Source organism: Procambarus clarkii, unplaced genomic scaffold (assembly GCF_040958095.1).
Source record: "Procambarus clarkii isolate CNS0578487 unplaced genomic scaffold, FALCON_Pclarkii_2.0 HiC_scaffold_597, whole genome shotgun sequence".
NCBI classification, from domain to species: Eukaryota; Metazoa; Arthropoda; class Malacostraca; order Decapoda; family Cambaridae; genus Procambarus; species Procambarus clarkii.
The window spans coordinates 7,501-32,500 of NW_027189630.1; the positions used below are offsets into that span (position 1 = coordinate 7,501).

Genomic DNA, 25,000 nt, shown 5'->3' on the forward strand with positions numbered 1-25,000 from the left:
ATATTACAACACCTGTAACTCTATTAACAACTTTATTTGTTTTAACCATTATTTAATTTTTTATTATAGAATTATATTTCTCAGTATTCTGAAAGTAAGGTAAGGTATTCCTCGTAAGGGGAATATGCATACATCAAGATGTATATCCCTATTTCTCGGTATACATACACTGAGAGTATACATAAGAAGACTAACCAAGGAAGACTTTCTCTTAACAAAAGGTGTCTGAAAGATCCTGTTATCAGAAGGAAAATTTTCACCAATTGTCTATAATAAAAGTTTTCCTTAAATATTTGTCTCTATACAAATAGATCAATCACATATTTTTCCCAATTTTCCACACAGCTTCCCCTAAAAAAATGATTAATTTCATGATTTTCATTTTATGGACTTTAATATCACGTTTTACTATTTTTATTTCACCTAAAACATGTAATTAAGATTGCGAAATAACATTAAGAAAGGTATGTGTTCAGTCTACAAGTTCTGGCAGTGGTGCGGAGAGAATACAAAGAATGGTGAGCAGGTTTACAAGCATTCTTGTCTATCAGCCAGGCAAGGATGCCTTTACACGATTACCGTAGCACTCCCAGGACTCTCTGTCTCTCTGTGTCTCTCTGTCTCTGTGTCTCTCTGTGTCTCTCTGTGTCTCTCTGTGTCTCTCTGTCTCTGTGTCTCTCTGTGTCTCTCTGTCTCTGTGTCTCTCTGTGTCTCTCTGTCTCTGTGTCTCTCTGTGTCTCTCTGTCTCTGTGTCTCTCTGTGTCTCTCTGTGTCTCTCTGTGTCTCTCTGTCTCTCTGTCTCTCTGTGTCTCTCTGTGTCTCTCTGTGTCTCTGTCTCTCTCTGTCTCTCTCTGTCTCTCTCTGTCTCTCTGTCTCTCTCTGTCTTTCTGTGTCTCTCTGTATCTCTGTCTCTCTGTCTCTCCCTCTCTCATGATCTCCATTGCTACTACCTCTCTTCTCCATTTGGATTCTTATCTTCCTCACCCCTCACTTTATTCTCCTCCATACTTCCCTCCTCCTCAATCATATTCATCTCCCAAACCTCCAAAATGCCTCTAAACGCGATTTCTAGAGTTTTCTTTAGCCAAGTTGATAATTAATGTTAATATATTAATTTTACTCCAATGAGCGAATTTATTGGATAGGGTGACGCATCAAGTGAGTGAATATGTCGCTATAGCAATATGTTCACCCTCCTTCCCCGGTAATTTGTTCCATAAATCAACAACTGTGGTTCCTACCCAGTATTTACCCAGGTCTTTCCTGAATCCGAGATGGAGACTCAGTCACCAGAAGACATGGCTACTTCTCACGGCGTTATTAACATGGACCCTGAAAGCAGCCAGTCAGACGAGGAGGGCGAGTATCTAGAAGTTCTGACAAGGAATAAGAAGAAACGAAGAAGACAGGAGGCAAGGCGTAGTGTGGACAGTAATACACTTAACGGAAACGATAAAAGAATGAAGAACGACGCCGAGACTGATGCAGACAAACGGACGGAACGATGTCAGGAAGGTGAGGATCAGCGGAGATGGAGGCTTCTCTTCCCTGCCTCATGCACGCTGGCCTATCATCAGAAGCTGCTGTGGACCGTCAAACTCGGAAGAGAACACCGCAAGTTCGAGCCCCTGCTGAAGGAAGGTGTAAACAGACCTTACTTAACGGTAGGTTCTATGGAGGCAGTGGAGTATCTTACCCAGCAAGGATACGATGGAATTCTTATGGAAATACCGGAGGGGAACGAGAAGCTGACGAAGGTAATTATCTATAAATACCCTCAGATTCTGGACCCCGAGTTTATACTCGACGACCAACGATTTGTGTGGGCCAAGCGTCACCTTATTAAAGGTGAAGCTAGGAGTCAGGTGGTGGCTCTAGTGAGAGGTGACGTACCCGAAAAAGTGTTCATCACCGGGGCTGGCTACAGGCATGTAGCAAAGTATGTGGAAGAGCCCATAATATGCCTGAAATGCTGCAGATGGGGGCATAAATCCTGGAGATGTCAAAATGATCCACGATGTCGTTTCTGCGGAAAGTCTCACCTCTCTACTGTGTGTAGAAATAGACTGAATCTGGGTGAGAAAATAGTTCCCAGATGCTGCAACTGTGGAGGTGTTCACAATGCGAGCTCGGCTGTGTGTAGCAAGAGGCCGAGTATGGCTGTTCTCCGGCCGGTGAATGTTACAGAGCAAGCAAGAGCTCTTACCCAGACACCGGGAGCACAGCAAAACAGTCTGCCCCAAGCAGTGCCAGTGAACCGGACGAATGCGTGGGTAAAGGAGTCACCTTTACTTAGGCAGGCTCCAGCAACAAGCAGCCACGCCACCACTCAGGACTCCGGCAGTGACAGTGTAACGGTGAGTGAAGTGGCTACTGTGGCTCAGAGAGAGGGTCATAATAATATGGTCAAGGAAGTGTGGGCTGAACTTAAAAAAGTTGGTGAGTTCCTCCAAAATCTGGGGCAGAGAATCGAGTCCATCGAGGCTAAATTAAACGTTCAGGAGGTCAAGGAAAATCACAAAACGGTGAAGGATAGTCAGGATATAGTGGTTGAGGACAAAAATGAAATATTGAGTGATGAAATGAAGGAAAGTGAAGTGTGTGTGAATGATGGTAGTCGTAGTGAAAGGAAGAACCCTATAATTACACATAAAATGAAGGAATCATTTGGGCCAATAATGGACATCTCAGGGCTGAAAAAATCTCTTGAGAATCGCAATGTCGCTTTTACTGGTGAACTTGGGAGGAGGTGGGAGATGTTATACAAGGTATGGCTATCATTTAGTGAACTTATTGGGGATGACTTAGGCAATGAATTGATTAATAATGGATCACCCTAGACTGAAAGTGTTGTCATGGAATGTTAATGGTTTGAGAAACAGGGTTACAGATGTTCATTGTTATGTGATGGGAAATGATATTGATGTTGTAGCTCTCCAAGAGACAGGGGATAGGAATGAAGGCTTATTGAAATTAAATGGCTATAAAGGGTTTCACCTCTTCGCTGCAAATAACATCAGAGGCACGTCGATTTATGTTAAGAACTCCATACCAGCAGAGTTAGTAGAACCGCCATCAAAAACGCAAGGTATAGAGAGTGTTTGTGTTAAATTATCATTAAGGGAAGGGGAATTTATTGTAGTTAATTTGTATGTATCCAGGAACTGCTTCGACGCTAACTATTTACCTGACTGCATTTATACTAATCCTTCACTGGTCATTGGGGACCTTAATGCTCGGCACACAAGCCTTGGGACAGTGGGTAGTATTAATACTAATGGGGTCAAGTGGTTACAGTTTCTACAAGATCATCCAGATACCTGTCTATTGGGAAACAATGAACCAACTCACATCAGGGGAGGACGGCTTGACTATGCCTGCGTTTTAAACTCTCAGGGGATTATGGGGGAGGCTCGGGTTGTTCGGGAACTACTTAGTGACCACTTTGCCTTGAACGTTGAATTACCACTGGGGAAAAAACAAGTCCACTTTCAAAGAAAAAGGCTAAATATTAAGAAAGATATGAAAAATTATTTTATTCAAAATATGGGAGATTGGTATCAACATTACACGCCGCTCTGCGTTGATAGTTTTTACGAGGACATGGTCGAGAACATAGAGAAATTAGTACAGAGGGAAAATAACGGGGGCAGGGGAAGCAAGACGCACGGACCTAAGAAATTTAAATATTCCAATGATCAGCAAGTCAAGGGATGGGAGAGAATGCTACGGGGTGCGCATAAAGCATGGTTAAAAAATGGAATGAGGGATGAAGAGAAAAATACAATGTTGGAAGTGGCTAGGGAATGCAGTCAGGTGAGGAAGGAGGCGCGGGACAGATACTGGCAAGACTTTGCTCAGGCCATTGGTAATACTAAGAACCTTAAAGACATATGGAGAGCAGTAAATAAAGTCAGGGGTTGTAAGACTAAATTCATTGCTCACTCAGATCCAGGGAAAGTTGCTAATGAGTTAGTAGATAAATGGGCAAGTGCTGCTGGTATGGAGTCCTTACCTGCAGACACGAGAGTCACCATTGAGTCATGGGAAAATATTAGAAATGGAGTAACTTTATGTGCCTTAAATACAAGATCTATAGCATGCACTGAGATAACCCACGATGAGCTACTGGATGCTATAAAAAGTGGCAGCTCCACTGCTCCGGGAAAAGATGGAGTAACGTATGACATACTTAATTATTTAGCCGGTATGAAACCTAATCCCTTACTTGATTTGTTTAATATGAGTTATAGAGAGGGAAAGTTACCAAGAAAATGGAAAGAGGCTGTCATCATTCCTATCCCTAAGTCAAACGGAGGCTACAGACCTGTCTCCTTAATATCCTGCTTTTGTAAAATGATGGAAAGGATTTTGTTAAATAGGCTACTCTACCTTGTAGGTGATAACATGTCCAATAATCTCTTTGGTTTTATCAAAGGCAAAAGTACTGCGGATTGTCTCTTAAAGTGTTTGTCTAATGTGGATGACAATTGTAGAGTTTTTGTTGATCTACAAGGAGCGTTTGATAAAGCCAATGGGGAAGTAATCTTATACGAATTAGCCAATCTGGGAATAACAGGGAGATTGCTACACTGGATAAGGGATTACCTGCAAGGCAGAAAAGGTCAGGTGTATTACCAGGGATACATGTCTGAGGAACGGAGGTTTCAGTTAGGTACCCCACAAGGGGGAGTATTAAGTCCCACCTTATTCAATGTATTAATGAACAGATTAGCATCAGAGATGTATCCTCCAGGGGTCACGACGATCATATATGCTGATGACATTCTTATACAAGGCACTTCTGGGAACAAAATTCAAGATGCTCTTAACATACTTGGTACAACCTGTCACAAGTTAGGCTTAGTTATAAATGCAGATAAAACCAAATACGAGTATAGGAAACGAAGAAATATAACACTTACTCTAAATGGTGTGGAACTGAGCCGTGTACAGAAGTACAAGTATCTGGGCATGTATGTTGGATACACATGTGAGAGTAAAAATGCTGAAATAAATCATATCAGCACCTTATGTAAAGCCCGTCTGCATCCTCTAAAAGCACTGGCTTTTTCTGGTAAAGGTGTTGGGGTACCTATCTTGCGGATGTTATACATAAGCACTGTTCGATCCCTGATAGACTACGCAGCACCCGTATTGTCTTACACAGGCCAAGGCAGAATTCAAAAAATAGAGCTGATACAGAACGAGGCTATGAGGATTATTCTTGGATGTCAAAGAAATGCAATGATTGAAATAATGAGAATGGAATTAAATTTACAGAGTGTGTGTGATAGAGTCCGTGACATTAACACTAGAGTATCTATTCGTTTCATGCGGAGAAAAGGAGGGGATAAGCTGTTTGAGAGCGTTCAGACCTGCTTGAGTGACGTACACACTTCCAGGAAACTGAGGGAGACTCGCTATACGAGAGGATTAGCTCATGACCTCAGGGAATACGACGTACTTGACTGCTGTAAACCCTCTCGAAAGTGTAATATGTCTGCTCCCTGGAAAGTACAGAAAATAGACGTCGAAATTGTACCCCTCAAGGTGAAAAAGATTCATCATGAACCGGGACAATTACGGTGTTTGTATGGAAGCATGATATCTCGGTTACCAAGAGGCAACAGTTTACATGTATATTGCGACGGGTCGGTGGCGGAGGATGGCAGGGCAGGGTGTGGTGTCCTAATAAGGGATTATACGGAGTTTGGGACTGTGGACAGGATAATTGAACTCCGGCTTAGTAATTATATATCATCCACACAAGCTGAACTGCAGGCCATTCTGGCGTGTTTGGAGGAAGTACGTCATGACGACAAAAATGTTTTTGTATTTGTCGATAGCCGAGGAGCACTGGAGTCCTTAAACAGTAGAAACCCAGTCTTCATGTCTATAGTGGAGGACTGTAAGAGAAGAATAACTGAGATACAGCTGAAAGGTTATAGTGTGAAATTCATGTGGATTCCATCTCATGTTGGAATAGTGCTCAACGAGGTGGCGGATGACTTGGCCAAACGTGCCACATCAAAACCACAAGTTGACATTGAATGTGAATTCACAATGAGACAAATAAGAAGCAAAATCAGAAATATTCAGGCACAGGCGGGAGTGGAGAGGAGAGAGATAATGTATGAGAGTAGTCAAACCATGCAACACTACATGTATGTGAGTCAAAACACCCATTTCACTTATGGTAAAAGGAGAAATGCTTGGAGTGACTCTGTGTACATGCGGCTCAGGCTTGGGTACAAATATTACTGGGAATATGGGATAGATGTTCATGGTAATGACACGAAGTGTAAACTATGTGGTATGTTAAGGTCTCACACCCTTGCCCATTATATTCTTGATTGTCCGTTGATTAGTGTATATAGAAACACTGAGATAAGGACTGTTCCTGAACAAATAGCCTGGATGTGTCACAACGGAAAGGTTGATGATATTCTTGAGAGATATAAGAATTTTGCACCAAGATTGTAATATTTTGTTGAATTATCTGCAGGTGTCTTGCAAATTGTCTATACAGTATACCTAGGTCATAAAAGTATTTGTGGGTACGTCTGATACCATACTCCTTGTGAGGGAGGAAATGTATATTTTTACCTCTCAGAATGTTTGGTAATATGTTTATTTGTGATGTGTGTATATGTATATATTAACACGTTGTACTGAACGGGGTGAGAATAGCTTGAGCTACCTCATCCCTTTGTGTGTATTTTACCTCAATAAACTTATTTCAATTTCAATTTCAATTTCAATTTCCTGAATCATTGATTTTCTAATTTATATCCATTGTTTCATGATCTTATTTATGTTATATATATATAAATATATTTATATTTATATATATACATTTATATATATATTATTAAATATGACCGAAAAAGTAAGATTAATAATTCTAACACGAATTTTCTCAATCTTTCGTACATTACGCTTCACTGTTGGAGGTAAATCAAAAATTAATTCTCCAAAATTCATTTTTATTTCTAGTCTGACGCGACACGGGCGCGTTTCGTAAAACTTATTACATTTTCAAAGACTTTAGTTCACAAATACACAACTGAATAGAACTTACGTATCTCCGATTTTATATCTACATTTGAGTGAGGTGGGAGGGGTGATGTGGCATTAACACAAGACAGAACAAGAGGGGATATTAATAGGGTATTAAAAGTATCAACACAAGACAGAACACAAACAATGGGTATTGAATAGAAGTGTTTGTAGAAAGCCTATTGGTCCATATTTCTTGATGCTTCTATATTGGAGCGGAGTCTTGAGGTGGGTAGAATATAGTTGTGCAATAATTGGCTGTTGATTGCTAGTGTTGACTTCTTGATGTGTAGTGCCTCGCAAACGTCAAGCCGCCTGCTATCGCTGTATCTATCGATGATTTCTGTGTTGTTTACTAGGATTTCTCTGGCGATGGTTTGGTTGTGGGAAGAGATTATATGTTCCTTAATGGAGCCCTGTTGTTTATGCATCGTTAAACGCCTAGAAAGAGATGTTGTTGTCTTGCCTATATACTGGGTTTTTTGGAGCTTACAGTCCCCAAGTGGGCATTTGAAGGCATAGACAACGTTAGTCTCTTTTAAAGCGTTCTGTTTTGTGTCTGGAGAGTTTCTCATGAGTAGGCTGGCCGTTTTTCTGGTTTTATAGTAAATCGTCAGTTGTATCCTCTGATTTTTGTCTGTAGGGATAACGTTTCTATTAACAATATCTTTCAGGATCCTTTCCTCCGTTTTATGAGCTGTGGAAAAGAAGTTCCTGTAAAATAGTCTAATAGGGGGTATAGGTGTTGTGTTAGTTGTCTCTTCGGAGGTTGCATGGCTTTTCACTTTCCTTCTTATGATGTCTTCGACGAAACCATTGGAGAAGCCGTTGTTGACTAGGACCTGCCTTACCCTACAGAGTTCTTCAACTGAAGAACTTGAACAGAGTTGAAGAACTCTGTACAAATAAATATGATTACTTTGAAACCTATTTCCTTGCCTTCAGTAAATTCTAGTAAAAGTTTTGAATTATATTAAATTCTAGTATAGCTAGAGATGTCTCTAAGGGTGCTTAAGTTTACTATTGCCTACTTTACAATTCTAACCGTGCTTAGCTTGTACCCAAACTTAGCGGAAGTAAAAACTAATAGAGAGGCTGAGTATATATGTGAGTGGGTGTACATGATCGCAGCGGGCCCTCGTGTGCGTGGAGTTGTGCAGTGTGTTCTCGGTGTTAATGTTGGGAGCTCGAGTGAGTTCGCGGATCACCGTCTCCTGGTGACACTGACTCTCTGGTGTTTACCTTTCTTGGAGAGTGACTGATGGAGGCCAGGCCGGAGACGCTCTAGTTTTCCCCGGTCTTCGTCTGTTCCTGTTCCTCCCCGTCCCGTCTCCTCTTTCTGCTTCTTTTCCTCTTGCTTTCACTCTTCCCAACCGCCTTCTCCGGCTTCTGTTTTTTCTCTCCTCATTTCCTTCTCATATATTTCACCTACTTCTTTTCTTTCTACTAGTTCTATTCCTCTTCATTCTCACTCTTTCTTCTCTTCCTTCTCAATTCCTTTCTATTCTTTTCCTAACACTCCTCTTGTCCTCCTTTTTCTCCTTTCCTCTGTTACGTCCCCATCTCCCTCTTCCCCCCGACCACGACAACATCTCTACCTCTGATATTGAACTTAAATCACCTGTAGGACTTAGATGCCGCCAGGCTAATGGTGGTTATTTGCGTGTCGGGAGGTCTGTGTGGCGGCAGACATCTGAGTGGCCGCACCAGTATTTCAAGAATGGCTGGCGAGGCTTGGGAGTCTGAGTGCGGGGGAGCACTCGAGGCGTTATGGGTAGTAAACCCATTTTCTCGAGAGCTGAAGAAGTATAATGGGTTGCAAAATGGGGTTTTTGATAGGGGGGGGGGAAAGTGGAAAGGGTAATGAGAAAAAATAGTAACAGGAGAGAGGAGAATAAAGTGGAACAAATAAAGTGTGGAAAGGAATTAAAAGAGAATGAAAAGAAACAGTCACAATAAACAGATGATTTACATGTAAACACACGACAAAAATGTTTCACGAGCAACAGTTAGTGGACATCAGGGAGTTTTTATTCTTTGTCGATCAGGAAAATAAACTTATATATCAAAATAGTACATATACGTTAGACGTCGTTAACAAACTATTAAGCTAGAGTGATTGTCTCGTCGCAATGCCGCATAAAACACCCGTAACCCCTAACAGGAATACCTATTAATATGTGCTACATAGAGGTGCTCTTCAGTAAAGATATTTTACAAATCAAATGGGGGTGGAAAAATCGCACGTGGCGCCAGGAGCAGTATAAGGGTTTAGGAAGGATGAGTTTTGAAGTTTGGCCTCCAATAAGGTGGATAATATATTTGGCACCTCACAAGGCATTGGGGGAGATCTGTGCCTAATAAACTTGTCATGGAGGGAAAACCCTCAAACCACATCCTTAAGAAGTGAGGATTTAATTTACAGTCTAAAATTAGGTTTGTAAAGAGATGAAATTTTTTCGAAAAGGCAGACCAATTAGAGATTAGATTTGTGAGTTTTGGCTGGTGAATTATATTGCATATGAGAAATTGTTTGGAGAGGGAGGCTGGTTAGAGTCCGCTGTCCTGCTCCAAAGTTTGTGTGTGTGTATAATATATATATATATATATATATATATATATATATATATATATATATATATATATATATATATATATATTATCACTTCCGTCTGTCTCAATTTCAAATGGGTTTGGAGGAAGAAGGACATAAAACTTCACGAGACAAAGAAAATATAAATTTCTTAAAGCTGTTGACATAGTGGGAGTTACAAGGATCTAATTGGTGTGCCAGTACCGCCCCCTCTCCACCCCCCCCCCCCCCACACACACAATTCAAGACCCCCTTAACAACCCTCCCCCCCTCTACTGAACGCTATCCCTCAACCCCAATCGTTATCGACTCCCCCAACCAATCCTCCACCCTTTCCCCCACTCCGACAACCCTACCACCCACTACACTTGGAAGCCTCAGGTTGTTGTATTACCTGTGGAAGCCTCGTGTATTAATACAACACAAGGTCGAGTTGCTTCACAACATGACTTTGTTATCGTCTAACACTCCATTGTGTTATCTTCTAACACTCCATTGCATTGTGTTACCTTCTAACAGTCCATTGTGTTACCGCGTAACGCTTCATTTCTAACACGCCGTTATTGTAGCTACCAACAAATCATGTTGGATCTACTAACATGCTTTGTTTAGATATTTAATCCTGCCGTGTTGAGGCTCTTATGGTGCCTCTGTTGTATTGCCCATCCTCTCTAATGACGTGTTGACCCGTGGGGGGTTTTTCCTTTTGTTTTCCACGAGTCTTGTGAATCAGTGTTGCTCATTTATGTGGATATTATGGACTTTTATGAAAAGTCTTTGTTAGATTGTATGTTATATTCATGCTCTCTGTAGCTAGCATGATTTTGTGTGGGGTCATAAACTTGACACACACACACACACACACACACACACACACACACACACACACACACACACACACACACACACACACACACACACACACACACACACATATATATATATATATATATATATATATATATATATATATATATATATATAATGTTATTCTTAATTATATCTTCAGGCTAAACCTTTACATATTAGGAAGCCAGCTTTCAGTCATGCAAATGCATGAGTGATATAGCAATACTTGAAGGTCTAGAGAAGTCTATTTCTTACAATTCTATTGCATAACTGAGCTGAAAGCATCGAAATTTGCCTTCACATTGAATTCTAACTGAAGTCACATGTGGTTCATAAAAGGCACATTCAGCGTGATCGTAAATTGATAAAGTGCAATTTCGAGAAGAGTCGTGTCAAAGGTTGACCTGATGCAGCTTTATCAGAGTTTAGTATTCCACTGATTATGTCCCAGGGAAAGGTAGCGAGTTACAGTGACTCCCAGGGGCAGCCGCACTCCTGTGCCGGGCGATACAAAATCCGTCACGGGTTGAATACAAATAAGTAAAACTGAAAGGTCGAGAATTATGGGTAGAATTTTAAATTGTCATATTTGTGTTAAGAGGCCGTTGTTAAATGCAACTTGGGACTTGGCTTTATTTTGTTAAAAAAAAAAAAAAAAAAAAAAAAAGAGAGACATGATTTGAAATCTTCGTCGCAGAGTCCATAGACTTTTATTGCAAGTGAGGCTCTCGTATTCTTGAAGATATCCTCACAGTATACCCAAAATTTGCAAGTGCAGGCTATTAAACACATGGCTCTGTATGACTAACCATCCTGTGTGATGGGGACTTGTATTACCACTGCTACCTTATTCAATCTTGTGTTGTTGATATCCTAAAAATGCATCCGGAGTCTGCCAGTGCAGACCGCTTATCACATGCCTCTGTATGACTAACCATCCTGTGTGATGGGGATTTTTTAGCATCACCTAGTTAGCTTTTTTGACACACTATACTCCACTTCATATAGTCTAGGGTAGCTGCACTAATGCAGATGTACCTCATATCTTAATAAAAAAAAAAAAAAAAAAAAAAAAAAAGCTTCAGGTTCAAGAACCGACAGCAAGAACCTCATACTCCCAATTATAAATGACCTAATTGCTGCACACAGTAAAGAGTCTCGAATCTCCTTTGTATGGATACCTTCACACATAAATATAGCCCATCATAATGAGACAGACATTGCAGCCAAATTAGCGTGCAACAAAGATGAAGTTGAATTAGATCTAGGTATCCCCATCTCTGCTGTCAAAACTGTATTGGTCCAAACACTCAGGTCTGATAGGAAATAAATTACTGACTCCCAACGACCTGAAAGTACTAGTATAAAAAACTATGATCTGTTCAGATCTGAAACCTATATCTATGGGCAGCACAAAACGTCCACTAGACTGTGCGACACAGTGGTTGCAAGGATCAGGTTGGGTTACCGTTACCTGTGGCAGGTGGCTGCAGGTGACGGGTCTCCCAATCCTGAGCACTCCAGTTGCAAACTCTGTGAGCAGGAACTACGGCACGATTTCCTGCACTACATCACTGAATGCCCAGTTATTAGACCTTTCAGACCAGTTGGCATGAGGTACCTGGAGCTTTGCAATTACTTTATTACCCTCGTGTTTTTTGAGGATATTGCACTCAGAGTCTGCCAGTGCAGGCTACTGATCGTCTTCCACTGTATGACTAACCATCCTGTGTGATGGGGATTTTTGCATCGCGCAGCTAGGTTTTTGACAAACTGTACTCCCCTTCATATAGTCTAGGGCAGATGCACCTAATTGTGTTAAGAAAAGAAAACTAATACCTACTAAACAAATGTGTCTCAGTACAATCACAGCCACCATACAATCACACAACTTTTATGCCCACACCCGTGCTCACCCCCACACCCCCACACCCCCACACCCACTACCCGGCAATGTACTACGTTAACCTTCGTTTTACACCTATACTGGAATATGCAGCACCGACCTGGAATCCGAATTTTGTGAGGCATAAAACACAATTTTAAATAATGAAAAGGATTGCTATATGGCAGAGCTAAGAAGGTTGGGCTGTGAGGATGGGTTGTGAGAGCTAAACATCACAATCTTATAGGGAAGAAAACAATGGAAGGGGTAATGATTACAACACACAAGATACTGAGGACAATGATGGGTTGACCTCCCCCAGTTGATCTGGCGTCCACACTGATCTCTCCTCTCTCTGATCTACCCCAAAATAGAGCATTGTATTGTTCTGCATCGCTTACCAAGTTACTTAGCCAGGTTTAAGTTATAACAATTAACCTCTGTTGTACTTAATTGATCCAGACTGGTTGAATTATTTTACTGAAATTAAATTACACAAGCATCTAACGGCAGAGCTGTTCCCGATCACCAAAATGGTTATTTGAACTTTGAGAAAATAGTGGACATGTCAACTCTGATGACCTATGACCGCCGGTCACTCGCGCCTTACAACTTAGATCTGATTCGTGACGTCACTGATGGTGACTTAACTCAATAATTAGAATACTCTTGATATTGTACCCAGTAATATTATACAATACAATTTTAATACAAAATGAATAAAGGCTAATATCTCTAAATTACTGAATACTATAGGATGATTCATTATACGCAACTATGAACAGAGACGCCCGCCATTTGTGACTCAGACCTGCTAATCCCCAGGGGAATGTGCGTTGAGAGGTCAGGTCCCTACCCGAAACTTCTGGAACCTTCTGGAATAATTCTTACAACAGCCTAGTTTGTTACAACAAGATGGACAGGGATAGACGCCCTAAAATGAAACAAAGTAGGATGAGAGGACATAAGTGAAAGCTGGAAATGCAAATGTGTATAAGAAATATAAGGCAATCCTCGTACCCTGTACGAGTGGTCTACATTCCACAAAGAATTCGACCCTCAGAATAGTTCCATTATAACACAAATGGTACAACACAGCCAGTTAGCGGGTCGTAAACATCTAGACCTTTCCCATAGTCACTGATAGTTAAGCACTGTTAAGTAAGGCTCCCCTCCAGTACCTCCTACCTCCTCCCACAATCACCCCCTACTCCAACCCCCCCCCCCTCTCTCTCTCTCTCTCTCTGTTACATGCACCTGCTGATGATTTTCTTAGTCAGCGTAAAAGAAACTACCTAAAAGAATACAAGTAAACAACAATACATTATCCCCTAAAGTTTGACCTCCTTAACGTAACCAGGAAAAAAATAACGTATCCAAATATTCTCTAAGAAGTAGAGCAAGTTTTGTAGTCAAAATATTTCCTGGAAAACTAGCGTCGACGGTGCGAGACCCGACACACGTCTCAGGAATACCGAAGACATTATTCTCTCTCTCTCTTTTAAATCAGTGTCCACGTCAGTGTGTGTGTGTGGGGGGGGGGGGAGAGCGAGAGGGTGAGATCGGTGACGGTGACCCGTGAATCTGTGTTGTACAATAACACACTGGCAAGCATGCACGCCCGGAGTCATGGGAAGGGCGGGGGAGAATGCTGCCTTTTTATTTGAGGCGGAAATGTTAGACGGAGGGACTTTTGTGGTGTCTACGGGGGTGAGGAATATGAGATCGGAGACGGGAGATGGATGGTGTTAGTGAGTGCGTGAGGGGGAAGAGCGAGTGAAAGTGTGTGTGTACAAGGGTGAGAGTGAATGTGGTGAGAGTGGGAGAAGAATGAGAATGAAAGGGGTAAAGGGGGGAAGAAAGAACATTCTCCAGTGTCCTCGGGCAGGAAGAGGGAGACGATGATACTGTCCTCAGGTCTCGAGAAGGACCCGTCGGCTGGCGTCGAGGCCTAGCGCCCGAGCTACAAAACATGTGACAAGTGACTCCCGGGCCACCAGTAAGCAAGGGATTCCCTTTCACCCAGAAAAAGGTCATTTGCAGCGACATCAGACGAAAACGCAGGCTCGTCGTCGCTGTCTGTAGAAGCCGTCTCCGACCTGAATACTGCCACATGTCCCCACCACCAAGCAGGACCTCCTGGCCTGGCCGGCCCTCAATTATGTGACAGAAACATTGCATGATGTTCGAAGTGTACTTTCAAAATCTAGAAGAGGTTCGAGGTGGATCTTAAAGGGTAGAGATTGGTAGATGAGCCTTGAGTCTTCAAGGAAGCTGAAGGGGAGGAGCTATAGAGCCTCAGGGACGGTTCTGAGCTCCAGGGGATGCCTTGGGGGTAGACTTTATAGTCAAGTTGATGGATTGATGAGGGTCTTAAAACCTTGGAGTGTGACTGACACCCACGAATCCGCTCCTTTAAATGTGGGTATACATGTCCGTGTGACAGATTGTATGAGCGAGTGTGTGTATACATGTCCGCGTGAGAGTCTGTATGAGCGAGTGTGTGTATACTTGTCCGTGTGAGAGCCTGTATCGTCACATGTGTGTGTGTATATGTAGAAAATGGTCTAAATAAAGCGGCTTGGCTTGTTCGGGGACTGGGCCTCGAGGACATGGAGCCCCGAAATCATCGCAAGGTAACCGCAAGGAAAGCAAACAACCTCCCGCATTTCATTCCACATATGAAATATATATACACACACATGAGAGCGTGTATTCATATATATAACACTGTTTACATGTGTCTGTACGTTACACCCACCTGCATGATCCTCCCACTGATGTGCAAGTGGGTGGTATCCTCGACGCCCGTGGTCCCAAGAGCTAGGACCCTGGCTCCTGGGACTCACCGGAGGCTCTTGGGACTCACTGGGGGCTCCTTGGGGCTCCTGAGGGTTCCTGGGGCTCACCGAAAGCTCTTAAGACTCACTGGGGGTTCCTGGGGGCTCCTGGGGGCTCCTGGGGCTCACCGGAGGCTCTTGAGACTTACTGGGGGGTTCCTGAGGGCTCCTGGGGGCTCCTGGGGGCTTCTGGAGCTCACCGGGGGCTCCTCCCGCCCTCTTCAAACGCCCCGCACCTTAGCTTTTAGCCTCGCGGATTCCTCGCATTTTATTGAGTTTCCTCCGAAATACTTTACCTCGACAATTCCTCCAGGACTCTTCATACAATTTGTCCGGACTGGTGAATAACGAGGTGATGGATTGGTGATTGGGAGGGGGGGAGGAAGGGGGTTTTCCGGTGCAAAATCCAGACTGTTAGATGCCGCTTCTCCCAGTCTGTCAAATGAATCACAGTCCGGTTGATCAGGTATTATTTGGAGGGGATTATTAAGGTATCTGTTGCATGCAGCGGGAGGTCAGCTAGTTATGCCCATTTTGAGGTTATCTTGAGATGATTTCGGGGCTTTTTAGTGTCCCCGCGGCCCGGTCCTCGACCAGGCCTCCACCCCCAGGAAGCAGCCCGTGACAGCTGACTAACACCCAGGTACCTATTTTACTGCTAGGTAACAGGGGCATAGGGTGAAAGAAACTCTGCCCAATGTTTCTCGCCGGCGCTTGGGATCGAACCCAGGATCACAGGATCACAAGTCCAGCGTGCTGTCCGCTCGGCCGACCGGCTCCCCGACACTCATCCATTATGTGAGTGTTTAGAGGTCTTGGGCCCGTATTGTTGACTGATTTGTTTTTTTAGCGGGTCTATTGCATCTTTGTTTTTCAATGGGAATATGTTGTAATTTGTAATTCGCCTCCTGGTTTCGCGATGAATTATTTCCATATGCAAATTTGACACCAGTCCCTCTAATATTTCCCAAGTGTAAATATCTATGCATTTCTGTCCTGGGGCCAGATTCACGAAGCAGTTACGCAAGTACTAGCGAACGTGTACATCTTTCCTCAATCTTTGACGGTTTTGGTTACATTTATTAAGCAGTTTACAAGCATGAAAACTTGTCAGTCAACTGTTGTTAATGTTATAAACAGCCTCCTGGTGCTTCGGAACTCATTAACTGTTTAATAATTGTAAACAAAGCCGCCAAAGATTGAGAAAAGATGGACAGGTTCGTAAGTGCTTGCGTAACTGCTTCGTGAATCTGGCCCCTGCACTCTAAACACCACTGTTTGGGATATTTTAAGCGATCCCAATAAGCTTTATTGAATGAATTTGGGCAGTAAAAGATCTCTGCACGTTCTCCAGGTCAGTAAATTTTTCCAGCTTTGACTAATGCTGTTAAAGTCTCATAAGTTTTTTGGTATCTATTGTTTGAAGCGTTCTTATTATCCAGTCTGTCACTGTCATTTTTCTGACAGTTGTGACGACTACGTTACTGTGTTCTTAGAAAGTTTGGTGACATGACTGTTCCCAAAACTTTGTAGTGAGGTTTGACTGATTTTTATATTCGGTTTCCGGGTGGATTTTTTTCTCCTTTACCATCGCGCAGGAACTGGAACTTGTCTTTATTGTTCATTATGTTGTTATTCGAGGCCCCATGAAACACCTAGTTTGCATGTCAGCCCATCTTCATCATATTTTAATGTGCCCACCATGTCCACTTTATATAACTTGTCCACCTTCAAGTAACATAACTTGTCCTCCTTCAACTAACATAACTTGTCCACCTTCAACTAACATAACTTGTCCACCTTTAACTAACGTAACTTGTCCACCTTCAAATAACATAACTTATCCAGCTTCAACTAACATAACTTATCCACCTTCAACTATCATAACTTGTCAGCCTTCAACTAACTATAACGTGCGCCATTACTCACCTTCAACTAACCTCACGCCTCCCTCACTCCCAACAGGTGAACGAAGCCTTCGAGATCCTGAAGCGACGAACGTGCAGCAACCCCAACCAGCGGATGCCCAAGGTGGAGATCCTGAGGAACGCCATCGAGTACATCGAGTCCCTGGAAGACTTGCTCCATGGGACTCCTTCCCCTGGGGCCAGCGACCACGACCACCCCTCCGACGGCCCCTGCTCCGCCTCCCACTACCTGGTCAGTCTCTCCTGGATTTAGTTTATCTGTGGACCAGACCACACGCTAGAAAGTGAAGAGACGACGACGTTTCGGTCCGTCCTGGACCAATCGACTGGTCCAGGACGGACCGAAACGTCGTCGTCCCTTCTTAGTGTGTGGTTTGGTCATTTTCAGCCACGTTATTGGGATTCTTCATCTGCATAGATTATCTGTTATTTTTGGGGTTTATCTCCTTAACTACAAATATCTGCAGAGAGCTTGTTCCCTTAATGATTCATTATACGAAACTATGAACAAAGGCGTCAATTATTTTCACCGCGAATTCCCTGGGGGATGCGCGTTGCTGGGGTCAGGTCTCTACACGAGACTTCTGGAACCTTCTGGATAATTCTTACAACAAACCTAGTTTGTTACACTACCTCCTCCAAGCTACACAATATATTTCCCATCATACTCGTTTGGTGTTGGGGGGGTTAGGGCCTATCAACCTCTTGAGGGGTTGTTAAGGCCCTGGACAAGAGCTTACTGATCAACCAAGAATTATACCTTCAGCCTGAGCAAAGGCCAAGATTACGGTAAACTCTTTATGTGTATACACTGAGGAGCTGGGTACACATATAGGTGTGTATATATGCCGTGAGGTTATTGAAACTTGATTAGCTTAGTGTAGTGTGATCAGGTGAAGCACAGTCGAGCCACCGTGGCCCAGCTGAAGCACAGCAGAGCCACTGTGGCCCAGCTGAAGCACAGCAGAGCCACTGTGGCCCAGCTGAATCACAGAAGAGCCACTGTGGCCCAGCTGAAGCACAGCAGAGCCACTGTGGCCCAGCTGAAGCACAGCAGAGCCACTGTGGCCCAGCTGAAGCACAGAAGAGCCACTGTGGCCCAGCTGAAGCACAGCAGTCATCGAATTGCCTCGTCGGCCGACAACGTGCTGTTCAGGTTCCGTACAGGATCAGATTCTACTCTATGATAACAGCTGCAGAAGGCACCTGTGTAATGTTGTCTTCTGTAGTCATAATGCAGCGAAGACGTCATCAAGATGATGCAATCCACTTTACTGGATGAGATGTATATATTTCCAAATGATTAAGGTGCCTTTCACTTCCCTAAACGTTCAGGGGTAAATCGAGGCAAATAACGCTGGTTCAACATCGAAGGAGCCTTGATAACGTTGATCCGTTGTTAATTATACTCCAGGAGTTGCAAATGACTAAGATGCGCTCCGTTACCTTCCTCTGTTAACGGTTGAATTTCCGAGGGAAATTTTGTATCTCGATATGACGTTTTCGTGTATTTTTGACGAAGAAAGTTCCCAGTGACCACAATATCCAAGAGTGACGTTAGTCCGACGTTAAATTAACGTCATCAACGGTAATTTAACGTTGAACCAACGTTGAATTGGCGTTGCACTTGAATTGATGATGAGGACCTCAGCACGTCCCCAGCGAGTCACTCATCAAACTCTTAACTGTTTAAACGTAAGAGAAACTTAGATAAAAAATATATATATCTACTGTAAATCAGTTCTGAACTGCGACGCGCCGCAAAATATAATTTAAAAACAAATGATATTTACAATTATTTATTTACAATTTGGTGTTCAGTGGTAAAGAAAACGAGATTTGGTCGCTACGCCGCTTACTTCATTTGCCACTACGTAAATAATGTAACTGTTTTGGCTAACAAGAAACGTAAAAAATACAGCCTTTCGTCCTGTTAGGTAGTACTTATAGTAACGATCAGGACCCTACTAAATATACTGACGGATAAGGCAATTAGAGGTAGAAATGTTCACCAGACCACACACTAGAAAGTGAAGGGACGACGACGTTTCGGTCCGTCCTGGACCATTCTCAAGTCGATTCAGTCGATTCTTTAGCCACGATATTGTGACTCCCCGCCAAACACACACCGAAACTACGACGTTGGTACAACGTTCGAACAAGTTTTAACCCCTCCTAACCAGTTATAACAAGCAATATAGCAAGTTGTAACAACGTTCTAATACGTCATAAACACGTTAAGCCAAGATGTAACAACTTTATTACAAGTTGTAACAAGCGGAAAATAGAGACAGTTTCGGTTTGTGTTTCCAGGGTCATCGCCTGCAATTAGAAGTAAAAATCATTACTACAAAATTTAGACAAACCGGAAAAGTTTTTGTATTGATCGATGTTGCAAAGAAAATTTAACCTAACCTTCCTAGGCCTAAAACACACATGTCTGAGGCTTGATATAGTACATATATGTGCTATACTGATATAGTACATATATGTGCTATACTGATATAGTACATATATGTGCTATACTGATATAGTACATATATGTGCTATACTGATATAGTACATATATGTGCTATACTGATATAGTACATATATGTGCTATACTGATATAGTACATATATGTGCTATACTGATATAGTACATATATGTGCTATACTAGGCCTGGGAATATTTATGTTAGGTTTTTATCTGCATTTGTTTCGCACGCTTTGAACTGACTCTTTTTCCCTATAAGTGCAAATTGGCTAGTACACTCGCGCGCACGCACACACTCACACACTCTGTTTCGCAAACAGAGTGGTATAGACGGTTGGAACAAGTTAGGGGAGAAGGTGGTGGAGGCCAAGCCCGTCAGTAGTTTCAAAGCGTTATATGACAAAGAGTGCTGGGAAGACGGGACACCACGAGCGTAGCTCTCATCCTGTAACTACACTTAGGTAATTACACTTAGGTAACTACACGCACACACACTTTAGTGAGAGTTTCGCGAGGGTGTAGGGGGAGGGGGGTAGCCGAGAAGCGGTGACAGCGTGGGGTTGGGGAGGTGTTAACACATGGGGTTACGGGGGGGGGGGGCAGTGATCGCGTGGGGGGGTTGGGGTAGGTAGTGGCAGTGGATGGAAACAGTGATGGGTTGGGGGGGGGGAAGATTCCCTGAACGGCTTGGCAGTGGGGTACAATTTGGTGTCATCGAGAATTATGTGACATATCACTCTCTACAATCTCCTATTTGATCTTGACGCGTTTTTCCAACCATTCATTCTTGGGCCCGAGTCCTGAGTCCAATTCGTTCTGAGAATTGTTTAGGAGCAAGACAGCTTATCTCAATCAATGGCGTCTGTTGTGTTTCATCTGTCAAGGGGAAGAGAGGAGAATGTTGCGATAAGTATCATAATCCAACCCGTCCTCTTAAAAATAACGTCACTTTTGGCTCGTATGCGCGCTATAGCTAAATTTGGACGTAATTTGAAATGAAATAGACTCACAAAAGTGACGTTCTGTTCCGTTTTCTATTTGAGTCGTCCGGCTTACGCGCAGAGGTTATGAGAGGACACTTTAAATTAACGTTTTTCATAACGTTTTGAAACTTTATGAGAATTTCCTGCCCACCTAACCTATCAGAGGACCCTTAACTTACTGTTGTTGAAAAAAAAAAATCCCAAATTTATTTTCATTTTTTTTTCTATTGCCTGGGTGTTTCTCGCGATGATCTCACTATAGATATCTGTGTCGTGTGGTGATGGTCCAACATGCACCGAGATACCTGTGTGTGGCAGTGGCTCTTCCTGTGTAGCTCTCAGTCTCAGCCTCAGTATTACTCTCTCTCAGACTGTCCCAGTGGCAGCTGCTACTACAGTAACATCTATCGATTTAAATAATCTATCCATTCATTAGTTCTCACCATCAATCCAAGAACTTAAGAGAGAAATTGACTGATAGATAGTGTTGTCCTTAAAAGATGAGAATATGAAAGGAATTCAGTTAGGGCTTCATACCTTTTGACCACTTTTTATGGCATGCACACTTAACCGATCGACTACACCTCTTCACAGCGGCTGACACTCAAGCTCATAATTGTACTCTAACCTTTACATAAACAAAAGAGGAAATGCCAACTACTATGAGGGTCATTAATCACCCAGATGCTGAATTATCTACCAGGGGGTAGGCGGCGGCATGCCACATTACCAGCTGAGAAAAGACGGGTATTTATTATAACTACAACATGATATTACAACTGGGACAAGAATAATAATGTGTGGCAAAAACTTTTGGGCTCAGTGATGAAGTTGACGTCTTAGGAATGAAGTTTGATTCTTCAATATACTCTGAAGAGCAAGACAGCCAAGAAACGTGCAACATTAAGTCACTTCTGACAACTTCTCGACAGCAGTAGTTGCAAAACATTATGAGAATTACAAGTTCACTTCCATTTTAAACCTGCACTTCTTTTGTGGATGGCATGTGTTCCCCCTCATGGGCGCCTGACAGCTGGGTGGACAGCGCTTAGCATTCGTAGTCCTGAGGTTCCGGGTTCGATCCCCGGTGGAGGCGAAGACAAATGAGCAAATTGTTTCTTTCACCCCTGATGCTCTTGTTACCTAGCAGTAAATAGGTACCTGAGAGTTAGACAGCTGCTACGGGCTGCTTCCTGGGGGATTGTGTAACAAAAAGGAGGCCTGGTCGAGGACCGGGGCGCGGGGACGCTAAGCCCGGAAATCATCTCAAGATAACCCCAAGATAACCCTCCTCTATAATTTATCCAACTTCAGGACAAGGTGGAGAACCGTGAAAGGCACTTTTTCCTCGGTGCTGACACGGTCTGACTAGACTGGTCAGCAAGTCAGAGACACAAAAACATCAATTAACAGCCTCATGCTAGCTGTATCATTTTTAGGACCTTCACTATACGCTTCACTACATAGTGAAGCATATAGTGAAGCTCATATAGCGGATCTGCATCCGCAGCATAATCTCCCAACATATACATGATCGCGAAATTAGATTAAGGGATCGTATGATGCCTCTGGCACTATGATGCCTTCAGCCTCCCCAAAATACCCAATATTACTGTAACTTGACATTAAATAAAGTTTATATCAAATGAAATGCAGAACATAAAATCATATTAAATGGGATGAGTTTATAAGAGCCAGGCATTGTGTGAGCCCACAGTTATTAGTTTCAGTGAGATGATCATACAATTCATGTTGAACCCTTGTGTTAGCAGAGAGACAGAGAGACAGAGAGACAGAGAGAAAGACAGAGAAAGACAGAGAAAGCGAGACAGAAGAAGTGCAAAGCGTGTGTCAGGTGAGAGTGAGTTAGTGGGGAGGATTTTGATGGAGCGGCGGCCCCGAGGTCCGTAACTCTGCCCTCGGATAAATAGGGAGGTTTATAATGGTCCAGAAGCGGGGAAAAATTGATAATTATGAGAAGGGCAAGAAAATAGCGGAGGAAAGAGGAGGATGATGGAGGTGATTTGCTGAGGGGTAATGAACAGGTGTGTGTTGTGTGAGGGGGAGACAGAGAGAGAGACAGGCAGAGTGAGCAAGAGCGAGAGACAGAGTGAGCAAGAGCGAGAGACAGAGTGAGCAAGAGCGAGAGACAGAGTGAGCAAGAGCGAGAGACAGAGTGAGCAAGAGCGAGAGACAGAGTGAGCAAGAGCGAGAGACAGAGTGAGGAAGAATGAGAGACAGAGTGAGGAAGAATGAGAGACAGTAAGCTAGAGAGACAGAGAGAGCAAGAGAGAGACAGAGAGACCTAGACGTGACGATGAACAAAAAGTACACACATATATATAAATAAAATATATAAAATATATATATATATATATATACACCATGAAATAAAAGGTTTAAATATAGAAGGAAGAAAAGTCATATGCACCACAACACACGGAAAATGTAGGAAAGCCTATGTAACGGTACAAGGGAATAAACTCGGTACAAGGAAATAAACTCGGTACAAGGGAATAAACTCGGTACAAGGGAATAAACTCGGTACAAGGAAATATTTCTGGAAATATTCCAGTCATCCTGGACATCACTGGGCCCCCTGAAGATATCGGCCATCGCGTCCAGGAAACTTTCTACCTCCTCATAATCGAAACTTTCGAGTGAAAATAGTGAAAACAATCACAATTCCGTTTACAATGAGAGGCGCTAATGCAAGAGCGGTCGACAAAGGCAGCAGAGGTGTGGAGCGGGAAGATATACACACTTCGCGGGGCAGAAATTCTCGACAGATCGCTATAATTTGTCGTAGCGTTGCCAAGAGAAATTTATAGAACTTAGAAAACGACATTGAGCAGAAAACGGACCACTGGGAATAAATTGTTGCATTGGCAGAAATGGGAGAAGGGAGAGGAGGGAGTGAGGGAGGGTAGAAGGAAGGGGGGAGCCTGGGACGGAGGGAGGGAGTGTGGGAGGGAGCCTGGGAGGGAGGGAACGTGCACCCAGCTCTCGAAGTGTTGGCAGTGACAACCAAAACAGTCGACATGGGGCTCTCAACCCACCCTGTCTCGATACTCTAAGGGGTTCCTTACTATTTACATATATGCAGAGACGGCTTTCCTCCCCATTCTACTGGCACTAGTGACTGTATTCTCCCCTCTACATGTACTAGTGACTGTATTCTCCCCTCTACATGTACTAGTGACTGTATTCCAACCTCTACAAGCAGTAGTGAATGTATTCTACCTCATACAAGCAGTAGTGAATGTATTCTACCTTATACAAGCAGTAGTGAATGTATTCTCCCTAGAGTCACTAGTACTCTAAAAGTACTAGTGACTGCATTCCCTCTTCTACCAGCAGTAGTGAATGCATTCTTCCCTCTACAGGCAGTAGTGAATGTATTCTCCTCTCTACCAGCAGTAATGAATACTCTCTCTCTCACATACCAGTGTAGGCTTCCTCTCACTCTCACATACCAGTGTAGGCTTCCTCTCTCTCTCACATACCAGTGTAGGCTTCCTCTCACTCTCACATACCAGTGGAGGCTTCCTCTCACTCTCACATACCAGTGTAGGCTTCCTCTCTCTCTCATATACCAGTGTAGGCTTCCTCTCACTCTCACATACCAGTGTAGGCTTCCTCTCACTCTCACATACCAGTGTAGGCTTCCTCTCACTCTCACATACCAGTGTAGGCTTCCTCTCACTCTCACATACCAGTGGAGGCTTCCTCTCACTCTCACATACCAGTGTAGGCTTCCTCTCACTCTCACATACCAGTGAAGGCTTCCTCTCACTCTCACATACCAGTGTAGGCTTCCGTTTGGTGAAGCGGAGGTCGTTTGATAAATAGTGGAGCCGTTTGATAGAGAATAAAGACGACAGACGGGGTCGTTTAATTAAGAATTTTGGGGTCGTTAGATGAAGAATGGTCGGGTCGTAGGATGAAGGATAGTTGGATTGTTAGATGCATATGAATGGTGTCGTTGGACGAAGAGTGAGGTCGTTGAAAGAGTTTTTTTTATTATTATTATTTTCTACCACAGACGTGGCCACACATTTACAATGCTAACCAGCATATATACATTTTCTTCTGTCCTCCATGGACAGGGTTAGAGAAGAGGAAGAAAGGGTCTCGTTAGAAGAAGGTGTGTCGAGAGATGAACTGTAGGCGAGTTTCCTTAGTGTGGCGTGTGTATTGTGTCAGGTGAGTCGATTGAAAGGTGAGTTAACGAGATCAGCGATGGGGTCATGTCAGGTCACCTGTCATTTCAAGCGCTAGCCAATCAGATATCCGGCTTTAGCAGCCAGTTTAGTCTTAACAAGGTTTAACACTGAAATTCAGTTAATATCTTTAGAAATCCAAGTGTTCCCTAAATCGACTAT

General features: G+C 43.1%; 1 protein-coding gene across 1 annotated transcript in view; it reads left to right on the forward strand.

Annotated features, from left to right (window-relative positions):
• LOC138361673 (uncharacterized) overlaps nucleotides 1-25,000 on the forward strand; it is a 78,151-nt gene that overhangs the window by 7,494 nt on the left and 45,657 nt on the right. The window contains exon 2 of the mRNA XM_069320883.1: nucleotides 17,195-17,389. Within this exon, the coding sequence (XP_069176984.1) occupies nucleotides 17,195-17,389 (195 nt within the window). The remainder of the gene's footprint in view (nucleotides 1-17,194; nucleotides 17,390-25,000) is intronic.